The sequence below is a fragment of the Parasteatoda tepidariorum genome, chromosome 3 (assembly GCF_043381705.1).
Source record: "Parasteatoda tepidariorum isolate YZ-2023 chromosome 3, CAS_Ptep_4.0, whole genome shotgun sequence".
NCBI classification, from domain to species: domain Eukaryota; kingdom Metazoa; phylum Arthropoda; class Arachnida; order Araneae; family Theridiidae; genus Parasteatoda; species Parasteatoda tepidariorum.
This window is the reverse complement of record NC_092206.1, coordinates 41797005-41817484: the sequence shown is the minus strand read 5'-3', so window position 1 is coordinate 41817484 and position 20480 is coordinate 41797005. Positions and strand designations below refer to the sequence as shown.

Genomic DNA, 20480 nt, shown 5'->3' with positions numbered 1-20480 from the left:
CATTGTAAATACATATATTTCTTGTACAGACACACATTGAAATATTACATGTACTTACGTACATGAATACGCATGTATAGTGAACCAAAATAGGAAACATTGAATAACCTTTGATCGAATGATCAGATCTTCACGTTCTTTGACTCAATCTTAAATTCCCGAGGCGGTCTTAATTGCCCGGGCACACTATTTCTCCTCAGAATTATGAATAAAAGCACTCGTAGATGAATTTTTAAAGTAAATTAATATTAAAAAAAATACATACTAAATTTAATTTAACATTCATTTTTATTATATTCATAAATATCCATGTGTATAAATAGCATCATTGCCACTAGATATATGCTGTTGCATATTAACACCGATGCATGAGCATGAATTAACCAACTTTCCAACAGGTTCTGCAATAATCAGTCGTTGGAATTCCAACACATGAGGAATTACACCTTGTTCTTCTTGTAACAATTTTATGTGGTTGAAAAATCACGTCTTGTTGGTCACTGAAACGAAAAGTAATATTGTTTTGACAATCGATGAAGATGAGTTGATCTGAACAATCAATTAAATTTAGAGCTAAAAAATTAAATTCAGACAAAAAATTGATAAATGCTCATATAACTACTAAATTTTGATGTTTTTATAAACTCACTTATAATACATATCTTTAGTAAACAAGAAAATAAGATGCAGACAGTATTTTGATACTTTTTATATCAGGTTATCATAAACATAAGTATTTCAAATTTATGATACTTCATTAGAAAAAATCATTTGCTTGGCACAGCATGTCATTTTTTGGACCTTGTGCCATTAAACCGTACATTCAATTAAATTCTTTGATGCTAAATTGTTCTCGGAGAAGAAAGTTATAAACTTGAGGATTTTTACAACTATATTAACTAAAAATTTAAAAGAACTAAAACTTCACTAAACGACTTTATTTTAATAAACTGCATGTAAGCAATTAATGTTTATAATTGTAAAAGCCTTTCGCATCTGTTTTCTTACATAATTGAATAATTTATTAAATATATAGCAAATAAATATTAAAATTACAAAATCATTTATATTTTTCGTTTTTTATCATTCACTTCACAAATCTCATAAGTGATTTTATTGTATACAAACATTTTTTGCATTAAAAACTAGGTAAAAATTACCTAAAATGTATAAGTGTTCTTACAAATTAATTCAAACAATTGTTTAGAATTCGTTATTTCTATTCATATTAAGTAAGCTATTTAGAAGTTATAAGAAGTTCTACTACAATGGGAAAAGATGAAGTTATTTCGAAAAGTGCTTAGTTGATTACATTGATGCAAGGAAATAATGGCACTAATAAAAAGGATGAAAGATTATTATTATTATTATTTTTTTTTAGTTAATGGCGGGCACTTGGGTCTATTCCCCTTTGGCCTCAGAAATGCTAGAATTGCTACTGTCTTATCGTTAACCAATGGGCACCCATGGCAAAGACACGGGGGTGGAGCAGCGTCGCCCACGTCAAACAACCACAAAGCCGTTTATAGGGCGGGTTACATTCACGCAATCACAAAGAAGAAAGGATATAGGACACAGAGAGAGAGAGACATCCATACGCTGCGGGGGATTTGAACCGGCAACCATCGGATCTGCAGTCCTCATCATCTAGGGGTATCACTATAAAGTCAAAAATTACAAATTACTTCAAATATTATTTAAATGCAATATATTTTTATACAGAGCAATAAATTAATTATTAATAAGATTAGAACGGCCATTTTCTTATCTGAAATAAGGATCATGAGGCGGGCCATAATTATGTGATTATAAATCAAGAATCGATGGAAAAAGCTACTGTCAAAAATATAACAAATAAAACATATCAACTTAAAAATAAAAGTCTTAAATTTTTATTATCTTTGTAAAAGATTTGATTTAAATAACCATTCATAATTCAGTTATCCTTTCATATTTGCCCATATTTTTGGAATAGATATAGTTTACCATTTGTCTGTTTACTTAAAATTTGCAATACATTTCACGTTTTCTGTAACAGAGCGGGCTCCGACTCTGACTTCATTATATTTAACGCAATCGAAATCAAAAAAAAAATAATCAGGATTTTTTTAGACAGATGATCTAATTGAAACATTGAGCCGCGAAGACTCAGGGGTTGGAATTAAAAATTGGGTCGACTTTCCAGTGCTGGTTATAAAAAAGCTAAATATTAAATATCAATCCGAAAATTAATTTTAACTAATGTAGAAATTTTAGGAATGAGTCTATTGTACCTATGTTAAAGAAGCATAAGCGTCTATACTACACTTAAAACGTTCTGTAAAATTAAAACTGAAACTTACAGCCTGGAAACATATTAAATCTAAAATCCCGATCAATTATTTTTTGACATGGGTGCAAACAGAAATATTTAAAGGAAACGAAAAAATATTTTTCTGAGTATTTTTAAGTAATTTAATGTATATATTTATGTATTTTAAAAAAAAAACAAAANTTCAGTTTGCAGGTAAGCACATAGATTTTAATATTGAAGTTTCATGATTTGCTTTCATAGTAATTGTTGTTCTAAAGTATTCGTTGACTTCATAAAAACCCGATTACTGATATGGCAGAACCACCTTCCAAAATACTTTGTATTTTGTCAAAGAAAAAGATATTAAGAGATTCTCAAAGAAGAAGAAGGGCCTAAGAAACGTCTGTTGAACGTCAAAAAAGGATGGAACATGACGGAATTTCGACAAGCAATTCTAGAGCCCAAGAAGTATCAGAGAAACGTCAAAGAAGATTAGAAGAGGTTTTCAGTTATTGTCCAATGATGATTTCGAAAGCAACTTTTGTATGCTTTTACAATTTCTGAGGCCTTTTTTAAAAAAAAGATAAAAAAACAAGTCTCCACCTGATAGTTATATTATAGGTTAGGTCACCATAGGCCTTAGGTTACCATAGAAAAGTTACATCTTCTAACATCCTCAAGAGCTATAACATATCTACCGCAGAACTTGATATGAAGACAAAATTGCAGGACAGGAACACTTTAATTGTCCTCTAATCTTCAGATTTCCTGCTATGTTTTAAAAAACTTTATTTGTGAAAACCTTTAGCGAGGCTGACAGCTGGCCGCCTTTGGCGACTAGTATAGAATAAAATTACAATATCATTTATATTATTCGGTTTTTATCATTTACTTCACAAATTTCATAAGTGATTTGATTGTATACAAACACTTTTTGCATTAAAAACTAGGTAAAAATTACTTAAAATGTATAAGTGTTCTTACAAATTAATTCAAACAATTGTTTAGAATTCGTTATTTCTATTCATATTATGAAAGCTATTTAGAAGTTATAAGAAGTTTTACTACAATGGGAAAAGATGAAGTTATTTCGAAAAGTACTTAGTTGATTACATTGATGCAAGGAAATAATGGCACTAATAAAAAGGATGAAAGATTATTATTATTATTATTTTTTTTTAGTTAATGGCGGGCACTTGGGTCTATTCCCCTTTGGCCTCAGAAATGCTAGAATTGCTACTCTCTTATCGTTAACCAATGGGCACCCATGGCAAAGACACGGCGGTGGAGCAGCGTCGCCCACGTCAAACAACCACAAAGCCGTTTATAGGGCGGGTTACATTCACGCAATCACAAAGAAGAAAGGACATAGGACACAGAGAGAGAGAGAGAGAGAGAGAGAGAGACATCCATACGCTGCGGGGGATTTGAACCGGCAACCATCGGATCTGCAGTCCTCATCATCTCGGGGTATCACTATAAAGTCAAAAATTACAAATTACTTCAAATATTATTTAAATGCAATATATTTTTATACAGAGCAATAAATTAATTATTAATAAGATTAGAACGGCCATTTTCTTATCTGAAATAAGGATCATGAGGCGGGCCATAATTATGTGATTATAAATCAAGAATCGATGGAAAAAGCTACTGTCAAAAATATAACAAATAAAACATATCAACTTAAAAATAGAAGTCTTAAATTTTTATTATCTTTGTAAAAGATTTGATTTAAATAACCATTCATAATTCAGTTATCCTTTCATATTTGCCCATATTTTTGGAATAGATATAGTTTACCATTTGTCTGTTTACTTAAAATTTGCAATACATTTCACGTTTTCTGTAACAGAGCGGGCTCCGACTCTGACTTCATTAAATTTAACGCAATCGAAATCAAAAAAAAAATAATCAGGATTTTTTTAGACAGATGATCTAATTGAAACATTGAGCCGCGAAGACTCAGGGGTTGGAATTAAAAATTGGGTCGACTTTCCAGTGCTGGTTATAAAAAAGCTAAATATTAAATATCAATCCGAAAATTAATTTTAACTAATGTAGAAATTTTAGGAATGAGTCTATTGTACCTATGTTAAAGAAGCATAAGCGTCTATACTACACTTAAAACGTTCTGTAAAATTAAAACTGAAACTTACAGCCTGGAAACATATTAAATCTAAAATCCCGATCAATTATTTTTTGACATGGGTGCAAACAGAAATATTTAAAGGAAACGAAAAAATATTTTTCTGAGTATTTTTAAGTAATTTAATGTATATATTTATGTATTTTAAAAAAAATACAAAATAAAGCAACCAAATCATTGATTTAAATGTATTTTATTTTTTATTATGAAGATATTGTAATTTTTGTTTCAAATTTATATTTTTATTAAAAATTTTCTTATTACAAATAAATATTTGGTACTGTTAACGCGAATCTAAGTATCTAAGTATAACATTACTAATAAATACCTGGTCTGCCTATACAAAACTTATTGCTAAATTGGATATTAAAATTACGCTGGAGTATCAGTTATTACTATACTTTAAGACAAACGTCTAGTGTCACAGGGCAAATTTGGTTATTTATAAAACTGTTATTATAATGTATTTGTTATTAGTAGCAATAAATCTGAGCTTGTTAAAACTGGGGGAGTTTAAATCACTTATATTGGAAATTCAATTAATAGATTTTTGTCGTCAATTAAATTTCATTTTAAAATAATAGTGTTTCATTACTGTCAAATAATAATATGGAGCTGCAAATGAGACTTTTTTTCAATGCTAAGAAAAACCATTACTCAAAATAAGTAATTGTTGCATTAAAAACTCAAAACATGGATTTTTTATGCCTTGTAAGATCCTTACATCCTTTTGTATTTAAAAAAATATATATAAGAAGAATGGAATATAATGAATGAACAAGTATTTAAAACAGCTTATTTGAAAAAAAAACAAAGACAATATATAAATAAATTATATAAAAACTAGTGTAAGTTACAATTTTGCTTTTGTGATCAAGAGTTTGTACAAAGAAAAAAAACGGATCGCAAAAAAACTGTATCAGTGTATAATTGGTGAATGTTTTGCGATAAAATTGCAGATTCCACCCTATTCAGTTCTTAATGCAATTAAATGGTTCTAAACTTATTACTCCATAATTTAAGGAAAAAAAAAATATTTACTTTCTCTTTCGGCATAACATTGAAGGAAAAACATGATCAATATCATCACTGAGAAGGAGTTCATTTTCTCAATTGCTGTGGAATTCTGAAAAGTATTAAGAAAGAATCATCAAAATAGCTGTTTTAAAATATATCTGTTAAGAAAATTTCTTTTTTCATTTCAAGTATATTTTAGCTCTAACCATTTCAATACACTCTCAAAAGTACTGTAGGTGCTGGGAATAAACGGGCCACTCTCAGCGCTAAAGAGAGAATAGAAGGGCTGGTTCACTCCTTGGAAGAAACTCTCGTCAAGCCCAAGCTATGATTTCCCCCTGTGACGTCAGAACAGCGTAAAGCTTGCACTTTTGCTCCAAGAACGGCGCGTTCGATTTAACTTACTTTAAATATTATTGGAGCCTTCGCTCTAACTAGCTCTAATTAATATTAGAGTATTCCTTTGTGACAAATTCCGAAACATTCCTTCTTTTCTATAACTGTTTTCTTCAGTTTTTTGAAGTGAATTACAAAAATTTAAAATTGTTAATAAAATTATATTGGAATTTGTAAAAATTCTCATAGAAACACAAAAGGAAAAAATATAATTTCCCACGCGTTTCCTGAAGTAAATGAACAGCTATGTAAATAATCGATTCAACATTGCAAACGAAATGACCCAGTTAATATAATACAGCAATACGTTTATTCTGTCGTTTAAGACTTCTTTATAAGAATTCGCCATCTAAATAGAAACAGCCTTATTACTTCCACAAAAATGGCAAGCAAAAAAATCAAAAAATAAATAAAGTCAAAGAAAATTAAAACTTAAAATGAAATGCATAAATAATTAATAGTTAAAATTCTCCTAATTTCGTAACTTATTTTTAATGTAGTTATTCTAAATATTTATGATTTTTTTAAATTATATTCTCCTAAATATCAATGTCTATAAATTATCTTCTCTGACATTTAAATATTTTTAAACAATTGCAAAATTGCTAATATTATTAAGAACCTAAATTATTATTTTGTTTCAGAAATTGGGAATGAAGGTTGATGTTTCCTAATTAATAAGTATGAACAAAATGCCATTGACAGCATATTTTAAAATCAGGATTCTAAATTTAACTAAACTTATTTTCATCAAACAATATGTAGCTAAAAAATGTGTCTCTCGCTTTAAAGTTTTTCATATTACCGGATAGCTTAAAAAATTTTGTTGCTCGTAATTAAAAGGCTGCAATAAGCATGCTTTTTTACTTCTAGATATGATTTCGTTGTCTTAGTGGGACATAAATGCACTTAAACGGATTTAAAATAAAATACTGTGTGGTTCAAATTTTGAAAATGTTTGATCAAATTATCTTTGGCAAATTCAGCGGTTTTCTCTCGCATGTGACGTTTTGCGACGGACAAAAATATGTTTGCCAAAAAAAAAAAATAGCTATGAATAACTTAAGTATCTTAGTATGAAATGTAATTATAATTGGTGAAAAACAGGATAAAATTGGAAATTGGGAGGTTTGGTAGTACTGATGCAAAATAGCCACACGTAGCTTTACATTGTGAAGCCCGGTGGCTGAGTAGTAGCGCTTCGCGCTCCCTTGCCACAGGTCCTGGGTTCGATCCTCTGGCTGGGCAAGGTGGACTCTGCCTTTCATCCCTTCAGTGGGTCGATAAATCAGTACCAAGCGTGTCTGGGAACTAAACACTGGGGATTTCACGTTCGGCTGTCCACATAACCGGAGCATCTGCTCCTGCACCCCATCGCCCAAGGTCAGGAAAACTGAGATGCGCGCAGTAGGCCTAGTCCCTCAATGGGCTGTCGCGCCTCTGAGTTTAGTTTAGTATAGCTTTACATTGTAAAGAAGGTTGAATTTCAGAAACAAATATCATTAAATTATTTTTGGTAATTGTATGGTATGATATCAATAAAATTACCAAGATTATTTTTCTAAATTACTCTTACCAATCTATGCAGAATCAGTTCATATGTTCGATGCAAGTAATTATAAAAACACTAAAAATATTCTGGAAGTGTTAATAGACATTAATTCTAAAAGGTTAAAGTAAGACTTACCACTTGATTGAATGTATTACGAGAATAAATAAATGGAATCGAATCATCCGTTATTTATATCTCATTTATTAGGAAAAAATGTTTTCATTGCACCTGATAAGCTTCTCCAAGCCAGTAAACAATATCTTAAACAAGCTGCACAAGTCAATCAATGTCTAAATTGATTTGTTTACAAATCAGCATATGGTTTCTTCAAATCTCTGTCATCATCAATAGTTTAGAATTTTTCTTCTTAGTTTCTGATGACAGTGTTTGATAAACAAAATATATTCCATCACAAAAATATGTTTAGCACATCTGTAGTGAATTCCTAATTCAGGAAGCAGCTTTAAATCCGTGTTTGTGTAAAATGACGTTGCAAAAAATATTCTCTTTTTAAGTTTTTAACCGAAACTTAACAATTAAAAGAAGAATTACGATCTTACTTTTACTTTTCTTAGCCTAATCATTCAGCGGCCTAGTCCCAATTTCTCTAACCCAACTGTCTTTAACGATCCACTTCCCTGTTTGATATTTTTTAAAAAAAAAAATCAAACTTGATTCTGGAAATGTTTTAGATCAGTTCATAAATTTCAGCAGAAATAGAAGTTTGTATTATAAGACCCACAAAAGCCATGAGGAAAATCTCCAAAAAAGAGATGGAGTCATTAAAGGCCTCTGGATTTTAAATTAGTTCCCAGGCTTTGCGGTCTGTTTGGCTAGATAGAACGCATATGGTCTTTTTCAAGCGACATCTTTTTAGTTATAACTCTAAACTATAAATCTAAATTCCTACTAATTTGCAACCACTGCGGTAAATTTATAGTTTCTGCGGCAACCTAGTGAAAACTTCCGTTGAGATTTAAATTCTTTTCAAAAAAGTCTTGTTTAAATAATATATCACATGATTTATGAGGATGAAAACTATATAATTCCAAATTTAATTCGATTCATTAATTTTACTATAATAACATTCAGTAATAATACACTTTAAAAGAAATACTGCGCAGAAAAGAAGTTTGTAAAACGAAATCAAATGATATGTCCATTTTCTTAAATAGTTAAGTTCATTTTCTTAAACAAATCTGAGCTGTGTCCACTTTCAGAAATAAGCATTTTGAGCTATATTTATTTTCAAAACATGATATTTGAGCTGTATTCATTTTCGCAAACATGCATCTCGAGCTGTGTCCAGATTTGAAAACTCGTTGACGATAACTAACTGCTTAGTGTAAATCTCTAGAGATAATAGTTTGCATTTCACATGAAAATTGAAATATAGTGTAAAATGAAAATAACGAAATATTTTATTAGCAAAAGATAAATATAAAAACAAATAATTTAATCCTTAAATCCTTAATCAGTTATCAACCGGTTTATTTGAGGATAAAAACGCAAGGTTGATTTGATTATTATTCATAAATCAAGTTACGCCATTAGTTTTCAATACCAAACAAATATCAGCCGATATAAAAAAAGTTCCCTGTATCTTAGAGAAAGAAAAAAAAATTGCATTTTTCTATCTAAGAGAAAAGTAATAAGCATTGAATTTCAAAATTGTATTTTTATCTCAAAAAAATTTTTTTTGATGGACTTCCATATAAGAACTTGTTTCATTTTAGGAATAAAAGAATACGATTTTTAAATTGGAGGAAAATCTTATAACAAGCTGCGATTGCTCCTAACTCATTTTGATTTTCCGATATTATGAAGGAAAGTAAAAAAAAAATAAAAAAAAATAGATTTCTGATGTATTTAACGCATTGTTTACTATTTTATTATTCGGTGAAAAATGTTATATACTAGTTAAAAACCTATTCTTTGTACGAATTGAAATATAGTAAATAATCAACAAATTGGTTCTGCTCAACAATACAGAACTATAGAAGCATACCAACACAATTAATTAAGTAACAATTATTTTATTCATTTCTGTATGCTCGTCCGGATGGTTTTAACAAAACATGATTCTAGAAGTTCATCTCATTAAAATACAGATTAATTATAATCTATACCATTTGACTTAATTCTAATTCTGGAGGTAAGTTCCAGACAATAAAAATAATCAAAAAATTTTTCCGGTACCTAATCATTTTGATAAGCCGTAAGTACCTATTTTCATAGTGCCTGTATAATAGATATCTTGGTATAAATGCTAGATTCTACTAAAAGCATCAATTAACGTAATATCAGTAGTAATTATTACCGTAATTGATTTGAGTAATTAATATAGCAATACTTTATTTTTCTCCTATCCAAATAAGAGTTTGTTTTCCATTACTTAAGCCTTTTAGAAAGAAAAAAATATTTCAGTATGTATATAGTATATATATCTATTATAAAAATTAACTAAGGATTGTCAGCGTCAGAAAAATTATAGCACTTCCTCACGGTTCTCATATACGAAGAAGCAAATTTTCCCGCTAATTTAGCTTTTTATTACACTTCAATTTTATTTTTAACGTCAATTTTCAATCATAAAAAAATAATTGATTGTAATTCTCGAAATTAAAAGTAACAACACTAATATTTTATAGTCATTTTTGACGAATTGACACGGATACTTATTTCGAAGGCCGTAAAGAATTGTCAAATTATTATTGTCGTCAGTGATACTTAATAAAATATGGTATTAATACCACTGATATAGCTCTTATATAAGTGTCGTGGTAATGGGAAACTTTAAGGCGAAGACAGATGAGTAAAAGTTAGTGTGGAATTCGTTTTAAAAATAATATGGAATTGATAAGTAACCTAGAATGACCATACCAATCCTTCATGACGACTAACACTCAACCTTTATTTGCCTCTGTTTTGCATATTCCGGAGTTTGGCCTCATACTATAAGTTAAAAGTAACAATATAAATTAAGAGTTCATCTAACAAAATTTGAAATTAAATATACATGCAATATCATTTAAACTGTGGCTACCAATGATGCGGTAGGTTTCTCTTTCGAATTTATTTGGTCAACTTACCTAGAGTGATTAATATCATTTTATCTTAGCATAGTTTAGCCGAATGCAGATTTTGTGAAATTAATTGTACATTCCTATTCTAATTAAATGCTCTGATTAAATCGAACTTAAGTAAAATAAATCTCTTCGATTCTCCCAACGTGTGAAAAACTATGTATTTGCATATCAAGAGTATTGATTGAAGCTAGAGGCAGCGTTTATGTGCTCTTTAATATGAATAAAATTTAATGTGCTTTGTCTGTTCAAGAATTGTGTTCCTTCTTAGTGAATGCATGAACAAGAAATCTTAATCCTTTGTATTACTCATAAGAGAAGTAAATGGAAATTTCATTAAGTTCAATAAATTTAAAATAAGCAATTAATTTTGCAGGATTTTTTAATATTAAATATAGAAAAGCAGTTTTGGTTTAGCGGTTGTTTTACATTTACTGCATTGTATTATTACATTTAACTCCATTTTCTAAAACCTTTTAAAGTTAGACATATTAGCAAAATCATAGATTATAAAAATTTAAGTGGCAAACGAAAAACATAAGTTGAAATATTAAATGGAAATCTTAAAAAAAATTTTTTTTGGAATAGTGTAAACAACATAATATTGAGATAAAACTTTCATGTTGTCATTCGATTTTAAATTCAATTCTATTTATTACTCAATTCCGAGTTATCTTTTGTACAATCGATTTCATAAATGTTTTTTATCATATTATGTTTCTCAAAAATATTCATCATCGGATGAAGATTCATATAGGTAGAATGAAATCACAACTCGCTCCAAACTAATAAACTTAAACTGTAATTTTACAATACATTTATTTCCTTTTAGCTAAAAAATCTTAAATGTAGAAAATAGTTAAACTTTAAAATATTAATGTTATGCCTAAATGATGGTCTTCAGTTATTTTATTTAAGCACTATTATAACGTTTTTTCAATACCAATATCAACGCAAACATAGTAATGATTCATTTTTATTTTTTTCTATTAAGCATTTATCTTTATCTGTATTTATTTCATCATTTACATCGCTCTTTTTGGTTCTTATATCAGCATCAATTAAGTAAAATAATTTATTAGTCCCTTTAAATATATTTACAAGCAGTATTAGTTATAATTATAATCTTGTTAAACTGTTCTTCTAGCCGGTCTGTTCCATTTCTTTGAAACCAAATGTCTAAATTTTTATTTATTTTTATCTAAGTTTAGGTCCGGTAAAGGCAAACTGCAGTTCTTGAGCAGCGCAAGCTATAGGGTTAAAGTGGTCATCTACCAATGAGGTTTTATGGTTTCGAATTCTCGTGATTGCTGGTCGATAAAAATTCCGCACGCTGCCTCCACCGACCAAAGTGCTGACGTAAAATGTACTCAGTATTAGATGGATCCCGGATTGAGTTCCCTTGGCTTCAGGCTAACCGTGGAAGATCTTCGTGGTTTCATCTCCATGTAACTTAAATGGGGAGTAGTTCCATAAAAATTTCTCCCAATACTTCAACCAGGGTTCAATTTTCTTCTTGAAAAAGGTATAGCCCCCTTGAGCCAAAATGAAAATACTTTTTTGAGTTATTATAAAATTGAAGACAGCTGACGAGAAACTAAACTTCGTTGAACAAAAAAAAAGTAATTGAAAAAAAAGTATCTTTGTGTTTAAGTAATAAGCAATTTTAATAACATAATGGTTATAATAAATAAATATAACAGGAAAAAAATCTTTTACTAGCATCAATTTCGTACTCCATTCTATTATTTAATCGAAAGTGATATTTTAATTCTTAGATACTTTTTAGAAATATGAAATAAATAACTAACTAAAAACGAAGAAAAATAGATAAAAGAGATTCCTCTTAAATGGAAAAAAAATATGCCAAACTACTGGTGGTTAGAAAAATGAAATATCTTCGATTTTTTTTATCTTTTATAAAATGATCAAAACAAATTAAAAAAATAAGTAAATAGATTTATGAAGAAGTACAAAAGAAGTTCCAAAAAAATCAATCAGTATATATAAAAATACTTTTGTTCCTTTAAATTGAAAAAAAAACGAAACACTTTTGCATTTCCCAAGGATATCTGTTTTAATTAAAAATCTTTCTTCTTGTTTTTGTAATAAAATCCTTCTTTTTAATTTTGTTTTAAATGGGAGTTATTCCTTTCTTATTTAAATTTAAATGGAACAAATTTTGTGCATTAAAAAAAAGGATTTTTTCATGAATATTTAAAAGCAAAAGATAAAAAGAAAAGATCATTCCGTAAAAGGATTTAATTAACTACAAAACATTGGAGTCTAAATCACCAGTGAAATGCTTCTAACACATAATTCAAAAATCAATAAAAACACTTTTCCTTTTTTTACAACAATGTACAACTACTTAAGAAATAAATTTCGTCACTTTTCCATCTTTTATGAACTCACTTTGTTAATAAGTTATAAAAAATTATAGTCGCGCATAAATATTTCGAATTTGAATAAAAAATCCATTTAAATTTCTTTTATGAAATTTTATTTAGTTTGTATTTTATAAGAACTCTACAATTTTTTTCGCACAACAATCCCTATCTATATTAGAAATTTTTCAAAAAAGTTTATGCAGCGTTTGTTTAAAAAAACTAGTTCAAAACTAATTTAAAAAAAAAAAAACTTAAATGCTCTTTTTCTAAGTAGTAGACGGGTCATGGGTTAGAGTCTCTTTGCCATCAGACTAATTGTGGGAAGTTTCCACGGTTTTCCTGTCTGTGCAACGCAAATGCAAGTCAGATTCCATTAAAAATGTCTTCCTGGAAGTCAAATTTCTCCCAATACTTGACCCAAGAGTTACCTTGTCTTCTGGATTGGTTCATAATTGCAAGGGTTCAGATTAGTAATCTTAAACTCAAAATTTGGGTAGGTAGTTCATCGACGGTAATAAAAAAAATAGAAAGTTACAATATGCACACACGGAACTGTCCGAAAAATAAAGATATTAGAGTTGTTTTCTTCACTTGGGAAAACATCGCATAAGTTTGAATATTCTTCTACTCAAATCATTCAACACTGCTCATCATTTTCCCACCATAAGTTTTGATAATCAATTCATATTTTGAAAGATTTTTATAATTTCGATAATGGCCTTTCTACTATCCTATACTTTCTCAATGCTTGAAAATCAGTTCCGATTGAATTTCCACATTTTACCACCTGTGGTCCTAGCTTATCCAGCTTCACCTTTTCTGATATCTCAGTCATTTAATTATCTTGTTTAATATTTTGCTCCGACTGATTAAACCAAATTGCGCATACTGGTTTCGTTACCTGTCTACTGTCATTTGGTGTTGACAGTGAGAGAAGTTCTTGTTTATAGAACTGATACTGTAACTAGTATCTTTCTATAACTTTATTTCTGCAAACTATTTTAATTTTTGCAATAATAGCACAAAGTATATCAGATAACCTCATTTTGACTTCACCAGCTGCATAAAATATTAACTGATTTCGCTTTTCTCTCCTATCTTGATTTATTTATCCGAAATTATGTTTCAAATTCTCTTAGCCACATGAAACAGTTTAATTTGGTCGATAAGCTAAGAATGGACTACGCGAGATTAAATCAGAAATTTAATCTCGTGCACGCCATTTAAATATAATGGAAAAATACACAAGATATGCTACCAGATTGCTCTTTGGACATACCGCTTGGCGTACATACCACGAACAATTAATTTTAAATGAGCCATGATGATGCTTTGAGCTTGAAGCTTCAATTAATTTTAATTTTTTAGGAAAATTATTTAAATTGGTATACTATATTATTGAGAAATCATTGCTTTCATGTCTTGTATGTTACAGACATATATATATTTAAACTGTGGCTACCAATGATGCGNTATATATATTTCTGAAATTAAGTATTTTTTGATAAAAAATGGCATTTATTTTGTGTGTTTGAGTTTTCTAAGACAATAAATATAGATGTAAATATAGTGCATTTAGATAAATCATTTATTTAGAATATGTTTTTATCATGACGTAGAATTAAAGAATTTTTTTTGTGAACTCGTATTAACGGTTGACACTATTGAAAAATGCTTCTTAAAGAGTTACCTTAAATTATAACCGAGTGCATGAAAGTTACATTATTTAAAAAAATACACCTTATACTACATACTGGCGTAGTGCTAAGCCCGTATCCTTTCATCAATTTTGCGTAAGAAGTGGATAACTATCAGAATATTTAGACTCTCTGGCTTTTATTTCTCTACTTGTAGACATCAATTTACACTTAACTAATTTTCCATTAAAACGATGATTACATTTAAAGTTTCAGAAGTGTTACATAAATAATAAATATTTGTAGGATTTTTTATAGTTTTACCAAATATTTTTTTTTTACTTTTAAATATACCAAACGCAAAGAGATTCAGTGGAGTAACAAAAAAGCAAAGCATAAACTTTAAAGCTAATTTTTACAAATTCACAAAGTAATCAATTAACTCTTCACTTTTTAAAGTTTTATTACAATCAACTTGGTTCATAATGCATAAAAACATATTGTACATATATTTCATGTTCTATATTACGCAATTTATAATAGGAATTTTTTTTTCTCCCTTCTTAATAATAAATTAAATCTCTGTGATTTATTTGAATTGCTTTCGTCTGAGATCATTTACTATAAATTACAATAGAACCATTTATTTTTAATATAAGGAATTAAAACTAATATAAAATTTTTAAAAAAACATCAATCACATTAGCGCTTAGAGAAAACATATGTATTAAATAGTACAGTCAACCTTACTCCTTTTGAAATTCATACGGGTTTTGATTTAAATTTCTTGCATTGTAAACATCACTTTTTTCACGTTTATAGACACGTGTTTCATGTAGCCATTGTTAATTGCTGTGGAGACGTAAACATTTTATTAAGAAGGCAATAAATCATCGCAAAAATAGGTATAAAAACATTAGTTATTCTCTACACAAATATTTATTATATTTACTTTCATTGGATGTAGTATTGTTTTGTAGTTAAAAATTTGTATTCCCTTTAGAAGAATTTTCGTAATTTAGCTTCACTGTCGTAAACAGATAAAATATGGTGTTTTAAAATTGTGAAAATTTATACATTTATGCTAAATTTTGGAATATTTTAATATTTCTTTAGTTTTAATAGTTTCGTTCATCAAAATTTAAAATTTAAATATGAAGTATCTTTTGAAAGGATTTTGTTCAATGAAATTTAATTTATTAAATTGAGATTAATTAATTGTATTACTTAATTTTCTGATTTAATGGAGAAAAAAATAATACATTCCGAAATTATGATTATTTTCGAAAATGAGTAGCCTTTCTATTTTATTTCATAGTTAGATTTTATATCTACCTAGCTGTACCCTGCCTTCTTTGCAACGCTTTCAGTTTGAATTTTAATTTTGTATTTAAGGATGTAAGTGAGATTTGTGATTACAATTTGAAATGAGATGTTGTAACGGTTCATGTAAAGCAGCAATTATTATTGGGAGCAATTATTTATTGGTGAGGGCTTATTATCTTTGTTCTATTACCACCCTGCTGTAACGGACCCCGATGGAAAGAGACCACCCGCGTGTTTGCCGTGCGTGGAGACCCGTGTCCCTGGAAATGAGAATCCTGGCAGTTGAGGGGCTTGAATTGAATTGAATGTAGGGTTTACTGGCACAAGGTCCACAAAAGGACATGCTGCGCCAAACATGCGATTTTAAAACGAATCAAAGGTAAACTCATCCTACTATTTTTCTTACTAGATTTTTACACAACATACCAAGAGTATTCGAAAGTGATAATATCAATTAAATATAAATACTATAAAACCAGATGAAACAGGATGAAACGTGAATAAAATCAGATAAAAGAGTAAACAGGATAAAACAGTTATATACAGTATAAAATACCAATTGCGCGTAGAAACGCCAAAATGTTAGGGTGATGGATGTCTCCTAACAAATCCTCCAGCGATAAAATATAACTACCAAAAAAGGTAAGACGATAAAAGTTAAAACATGGGCAAATAGTTAAAATATGTTTAATAGAGAGTAAAACATTACAAGAGTCGCACTGAGGAGGCGGTTCTTCAAACAGTAAATGTAAATGTGTCAAACGAGTGTGGCCGATTCGGAAACGGGTTAGCTTAATAACGAAGACGTAATAATATACGTAAGACGTAAAGGGGTAATATCTGGTTTAACTGAGTGCAATTTGTTATTAATTTTTAGGTCCCACTGTTGCTGCCAGAGGGATGTGATAAACTGCCGTATGTGGCGTTTCATGTCTGATAAAGGTACGGATAGGAAAGGTAAAACAGTGGTGGCAGATCGTGCAGCCAAATCAGCAAAGTCGTTTTCTGGGATACCGACGTGACTTGGTACCCAGCAGAATAAAATATCAAAACCTTTATTGTGGAGAGTAATCAGTAAATGGTTAATAAAACACAAAATTGGATGACTGTCACTGCGAAAATTTCCTAATTGGCACAAGACGCTCATACTGTCAGAGTATATACAATACTTACGCGTAGAGAGCGTGGAAATCTGCCGGAGTGCCAATAAAATGGCAACAGCTTCAGCAGTGAAGACGGAACAAATATGTGGGATTTTGTAGCTATAAGTATCACCAGCGATGAGGCAGTTGAGGGGCATCCTGGTACCCCAATACACTGCTTTGACCCAAGCTTCAGGCAAACGGTGGGTGCATACAGGGCTAAAGAGAATAGAAGGGCTAGTTCACTCCGCTCTTAGAGCTGAAGCTACGATTTCCCTCCTCATGACGTCACTGTGTCCACAGATCTCGGAGATCGCAAGCAAAGATATTATGATAACTTTGCATCTTTCTCTTTGTAAAAATAAGTTAGACTTTTTCTGGTTATTAGCCTTCAAACTTTACGTAATTAACACATTATTTCCGTTCATAAACATAGTTCAAAAAAAACTTTCTTGGTTATTATATTAAAAAAATACCATTTTAAACTTATAAAAATGTTTTGCTAGTTGGTGAAAATGACACGATAAATACTTTATTTTAAAAAGTTCAGTTTTAACTTTAACTATTAAGAAAAATGAAGGCATATATCGACACTTTTTTTATCTACATATTCTTTTATAAAGATAAGTTAAGTTAAATTTAGAATCCCTGATTTTAAAATATGTCGTTAATAGCAATTTGTTCATACTTAATCATTAGGAAACATCAACCTTAAACGCTAATTACTGAAACAAAATAATAATTTAGGTTCATAATGACATTAGAAATTTTACAATTGTTTATAGACATTTAAATTTACGATGATATAATTTATAGATATTTAAATTGAAGAGAATATAATTTTTAAAAAAAATCATAAATATTTAGAATAACTACATTAAAAAATATGTTATGAAATTAGGAGAATTTCAACTATATACTATATATTTTATTTATACTTTTTACTTACATTTTAATTTTCTTTGACTTTATCTATTTTTTAATTCTTTTCACCTGCCTTTCTTTATGAAGTAACGAGGCGGTTTCTATTTAGATAATGAATTTTTATAAAAGTTCTTTACGACAGAATAAACGTATTGCTGTTTTATATTAACTGTGTCATTTCGGAATCCATTCTTTACATAGTTGTTAATTTACTTTAGGGAACACGCGAAAAATTATACTTTTTCCTTTTGTTTTCGTATCAGAATTTTTGCAAGTTGCAATCGCGCAAACTGGCATTTCGATAATAGTTTTAAATTCTTGTAAATTCACTGCAAAAACTGAGGAAAGTCATTATAGAAAATAACAAATGTCTTAGAATATCTCGCAAAAAGAAATGATCCAATATTAGTTAGAGCTAGTAAGGCCAAACGCTCCGTTCTTGAAGTAAAAGTGCGAGCTTTGCGCCAAAGTGACGTCACTAGAGTGACGTCGGAGGATCGGCGCGGCGAGAGATACTTCAAAGGAGTGAACCAGCCCTTCTATTCTCTTTAGCCCTGGGGTGCATATACCCCTGTGTGCATCAATCGGTCAGTCACGAACGTCATCTGAAGGCTAGGGTCAAGTCTGGGATCACTTACTTGGCACCTCGTTATAGGTGGAGGCTGCTTCAGGGGTGACTGTTGGGCTTATAGCTATCGGTTAGCATCGATGTTAAGTAACGTATTAGTATCAGAACCAATCTGTTACTAGCATCCCCTTAGTTGGACTCTGTATTGCGTCTATGTGATGTAGATGTAAAGTTTACTCCCCTCCGAATCGGCCAGACTCGACTCACCCATCTTCATCTGTTGCTTGGAGAGCCTCTTCCCAATTGCGACACTTTTAACGTTTTACTTACGCTTGATCGCATTTTAACTAAGTGTCCCTGTTTTAAGAAACGACATATTACCTTTTTATAGCACTTTGAATATGAAGGATTTTGTTAGGTGAAAACAATCATCATAACATTTACGCATTTCTGCGAGCTATTGGTATTTTATATTGTATATAGCTGGTTTTATCTGATTTTATTCATTCTTATTTATTATCCACTCACCTTTCTATCTTATATGAATACTCCTTTTATTGGATTTTATTGACTTAAAAATATATTTGCCTCGTTATTGACGGCTTTATTACCTTGACGCATTTTATAAAAATAAAATTGTATTATTACATTTTAAGCTTCATTAACGTACTGTTTGGCGCAGCATATCCACTTTTGGATCTTGTGTCATTAGACTCTACATTCACTCAATCAATTATCAATTAGTTGGAGGGTGGTGCCGCTGGTAGTCGAAGTGTTTGAAATTTTCTATGGCAGAAAATGCTGAGAGGGGTTGAATTTTGCACACCATAGCAAAAACAGCGGAACACCTTTAGCACCATTTGAACACGCTCGGTATTTCTTGATGGCTTTGAAAAATCCCACGGTAACTAATACGTCATTCAGTGTCTCCATTTTTGATACATAAGGCTCTTCTTTCTCTTCTAGGAGGAATAGCCTCAGTTAAAATTACGTTCGGATGACTTGTTAGTCCAAGTCTCATCTGAAAAACAAGCTACTACTCTCTCTACCTGTGCAACCATATGCTCGTTCTCAGTTAAAGTTACTACTCATAAAATTCTAAGCACCTCTTGAGGTGTTATATCACAGTCAGAATTTGTCAACGACACTGAAAGAAAATATTACAGGAATTGCGCGACCATCAACACGTTGTTGCTGTTAGAAGAATCGGGCTTCGTCGAGATGGTCAACTTATCTCGACGAAGCATCTTACTCTTACAATTGTCACTCCAAAATTTCGATCATGGTGCATTTTTCAGGAAGTGCCCAAAATGGTCCCAGGAAAAAGAGATTCAGTCTGTAAAAGATTTGCGAAACATGATTTTAAATGAAGCTCGCCGAATCGTCACTGCTCATACACGTCGTCCGGGTGTGTCATATTCCGCGGATGCTAAGACATCTTATTGTTCTGTCAGTACGCAAGGAGATAAGAGATACTCTCTTCGCTTTCCTAACAACCAAAGCACCAGGTTCAAACGAGCTAAATTTTATGATTTGGAGGCGCGTATTCGATGATGATCCGCTCATACTGACCAAATGGATCAATAAATGTGTAACTTTGAATCAACTTCCAGATAACCTCTAATCATCCACCATGGTTTACTTTGCCAAACCTTCCAAAGAACCTACCCCCTGAGGGGGTTTACCTTCTTTAGGTAAATACAGGGAGTCACGCCCCGGGGTGCCCTAGTGATCTGTCCTCCCTTCCGTTTCCTCTCCCTTTTCTCCTACTTTCTCCATTCTCTTCCCCCTTGTCGTGGTTACCGAATTTACTGGTAAGGGCTTTTTGTCTGTGTTCGATTACCACCCTGTTGTATCGAACCCAGATGGGAAGAGACCACCCGCGTGTTTGCCGTGCGTGGAGACAAGTGTCCCTGGAAAAGGGGATCCTGGCAGTTGAGGGGCATCTTGGTACCCCAATACACTGCTTTGACCCGTGCTTCAGGTAAACGGGAGGTGCA

The 20480-nt window shown here is 30.7% G+C and overlaps 1 protein-coding gene across 5 annotated transcripts in view; it reads right to left on the bottom strand.

Annotated features, from left to right (window-relative positions):
* Positions 1–269: 269 nt before the first annotated feature.
* LOC122272403 (uncharacterized) overlaps positions 270–20480 on the bottom strand; it is a 29346-nt gene continuing 9135 nt past the window's right edge. The window contains exons 1-4 of one of the 5 annotated variants that reach the window (XR_006226252.2): positions 7543–7615; positions 5484–5568; positions 1599–1659; positions 270–500 (exon numbers count right to left, since the gene is read on the bottom strand). Coding sequence is in view for 3 of the 5 variants with exons in the window: in XM_071178523.1 (XP_071034624.1) it covers positions 380–500; positions 3709–3769 (182 nt within the window). In the remaining 2 variants the exon portion in view is untranslated. Of the gene's footprint in view, positions 501–1598; positions 1660–3708; positions 3770–5483; positions 5569–7431; positions 7616–20480 lie in introns of those variants that run through there. The other 4 variants (XR_011636393.1, XM_071178523.1, XM_071178522.1 and 1 more) reach the window with 4 other exon arrangements.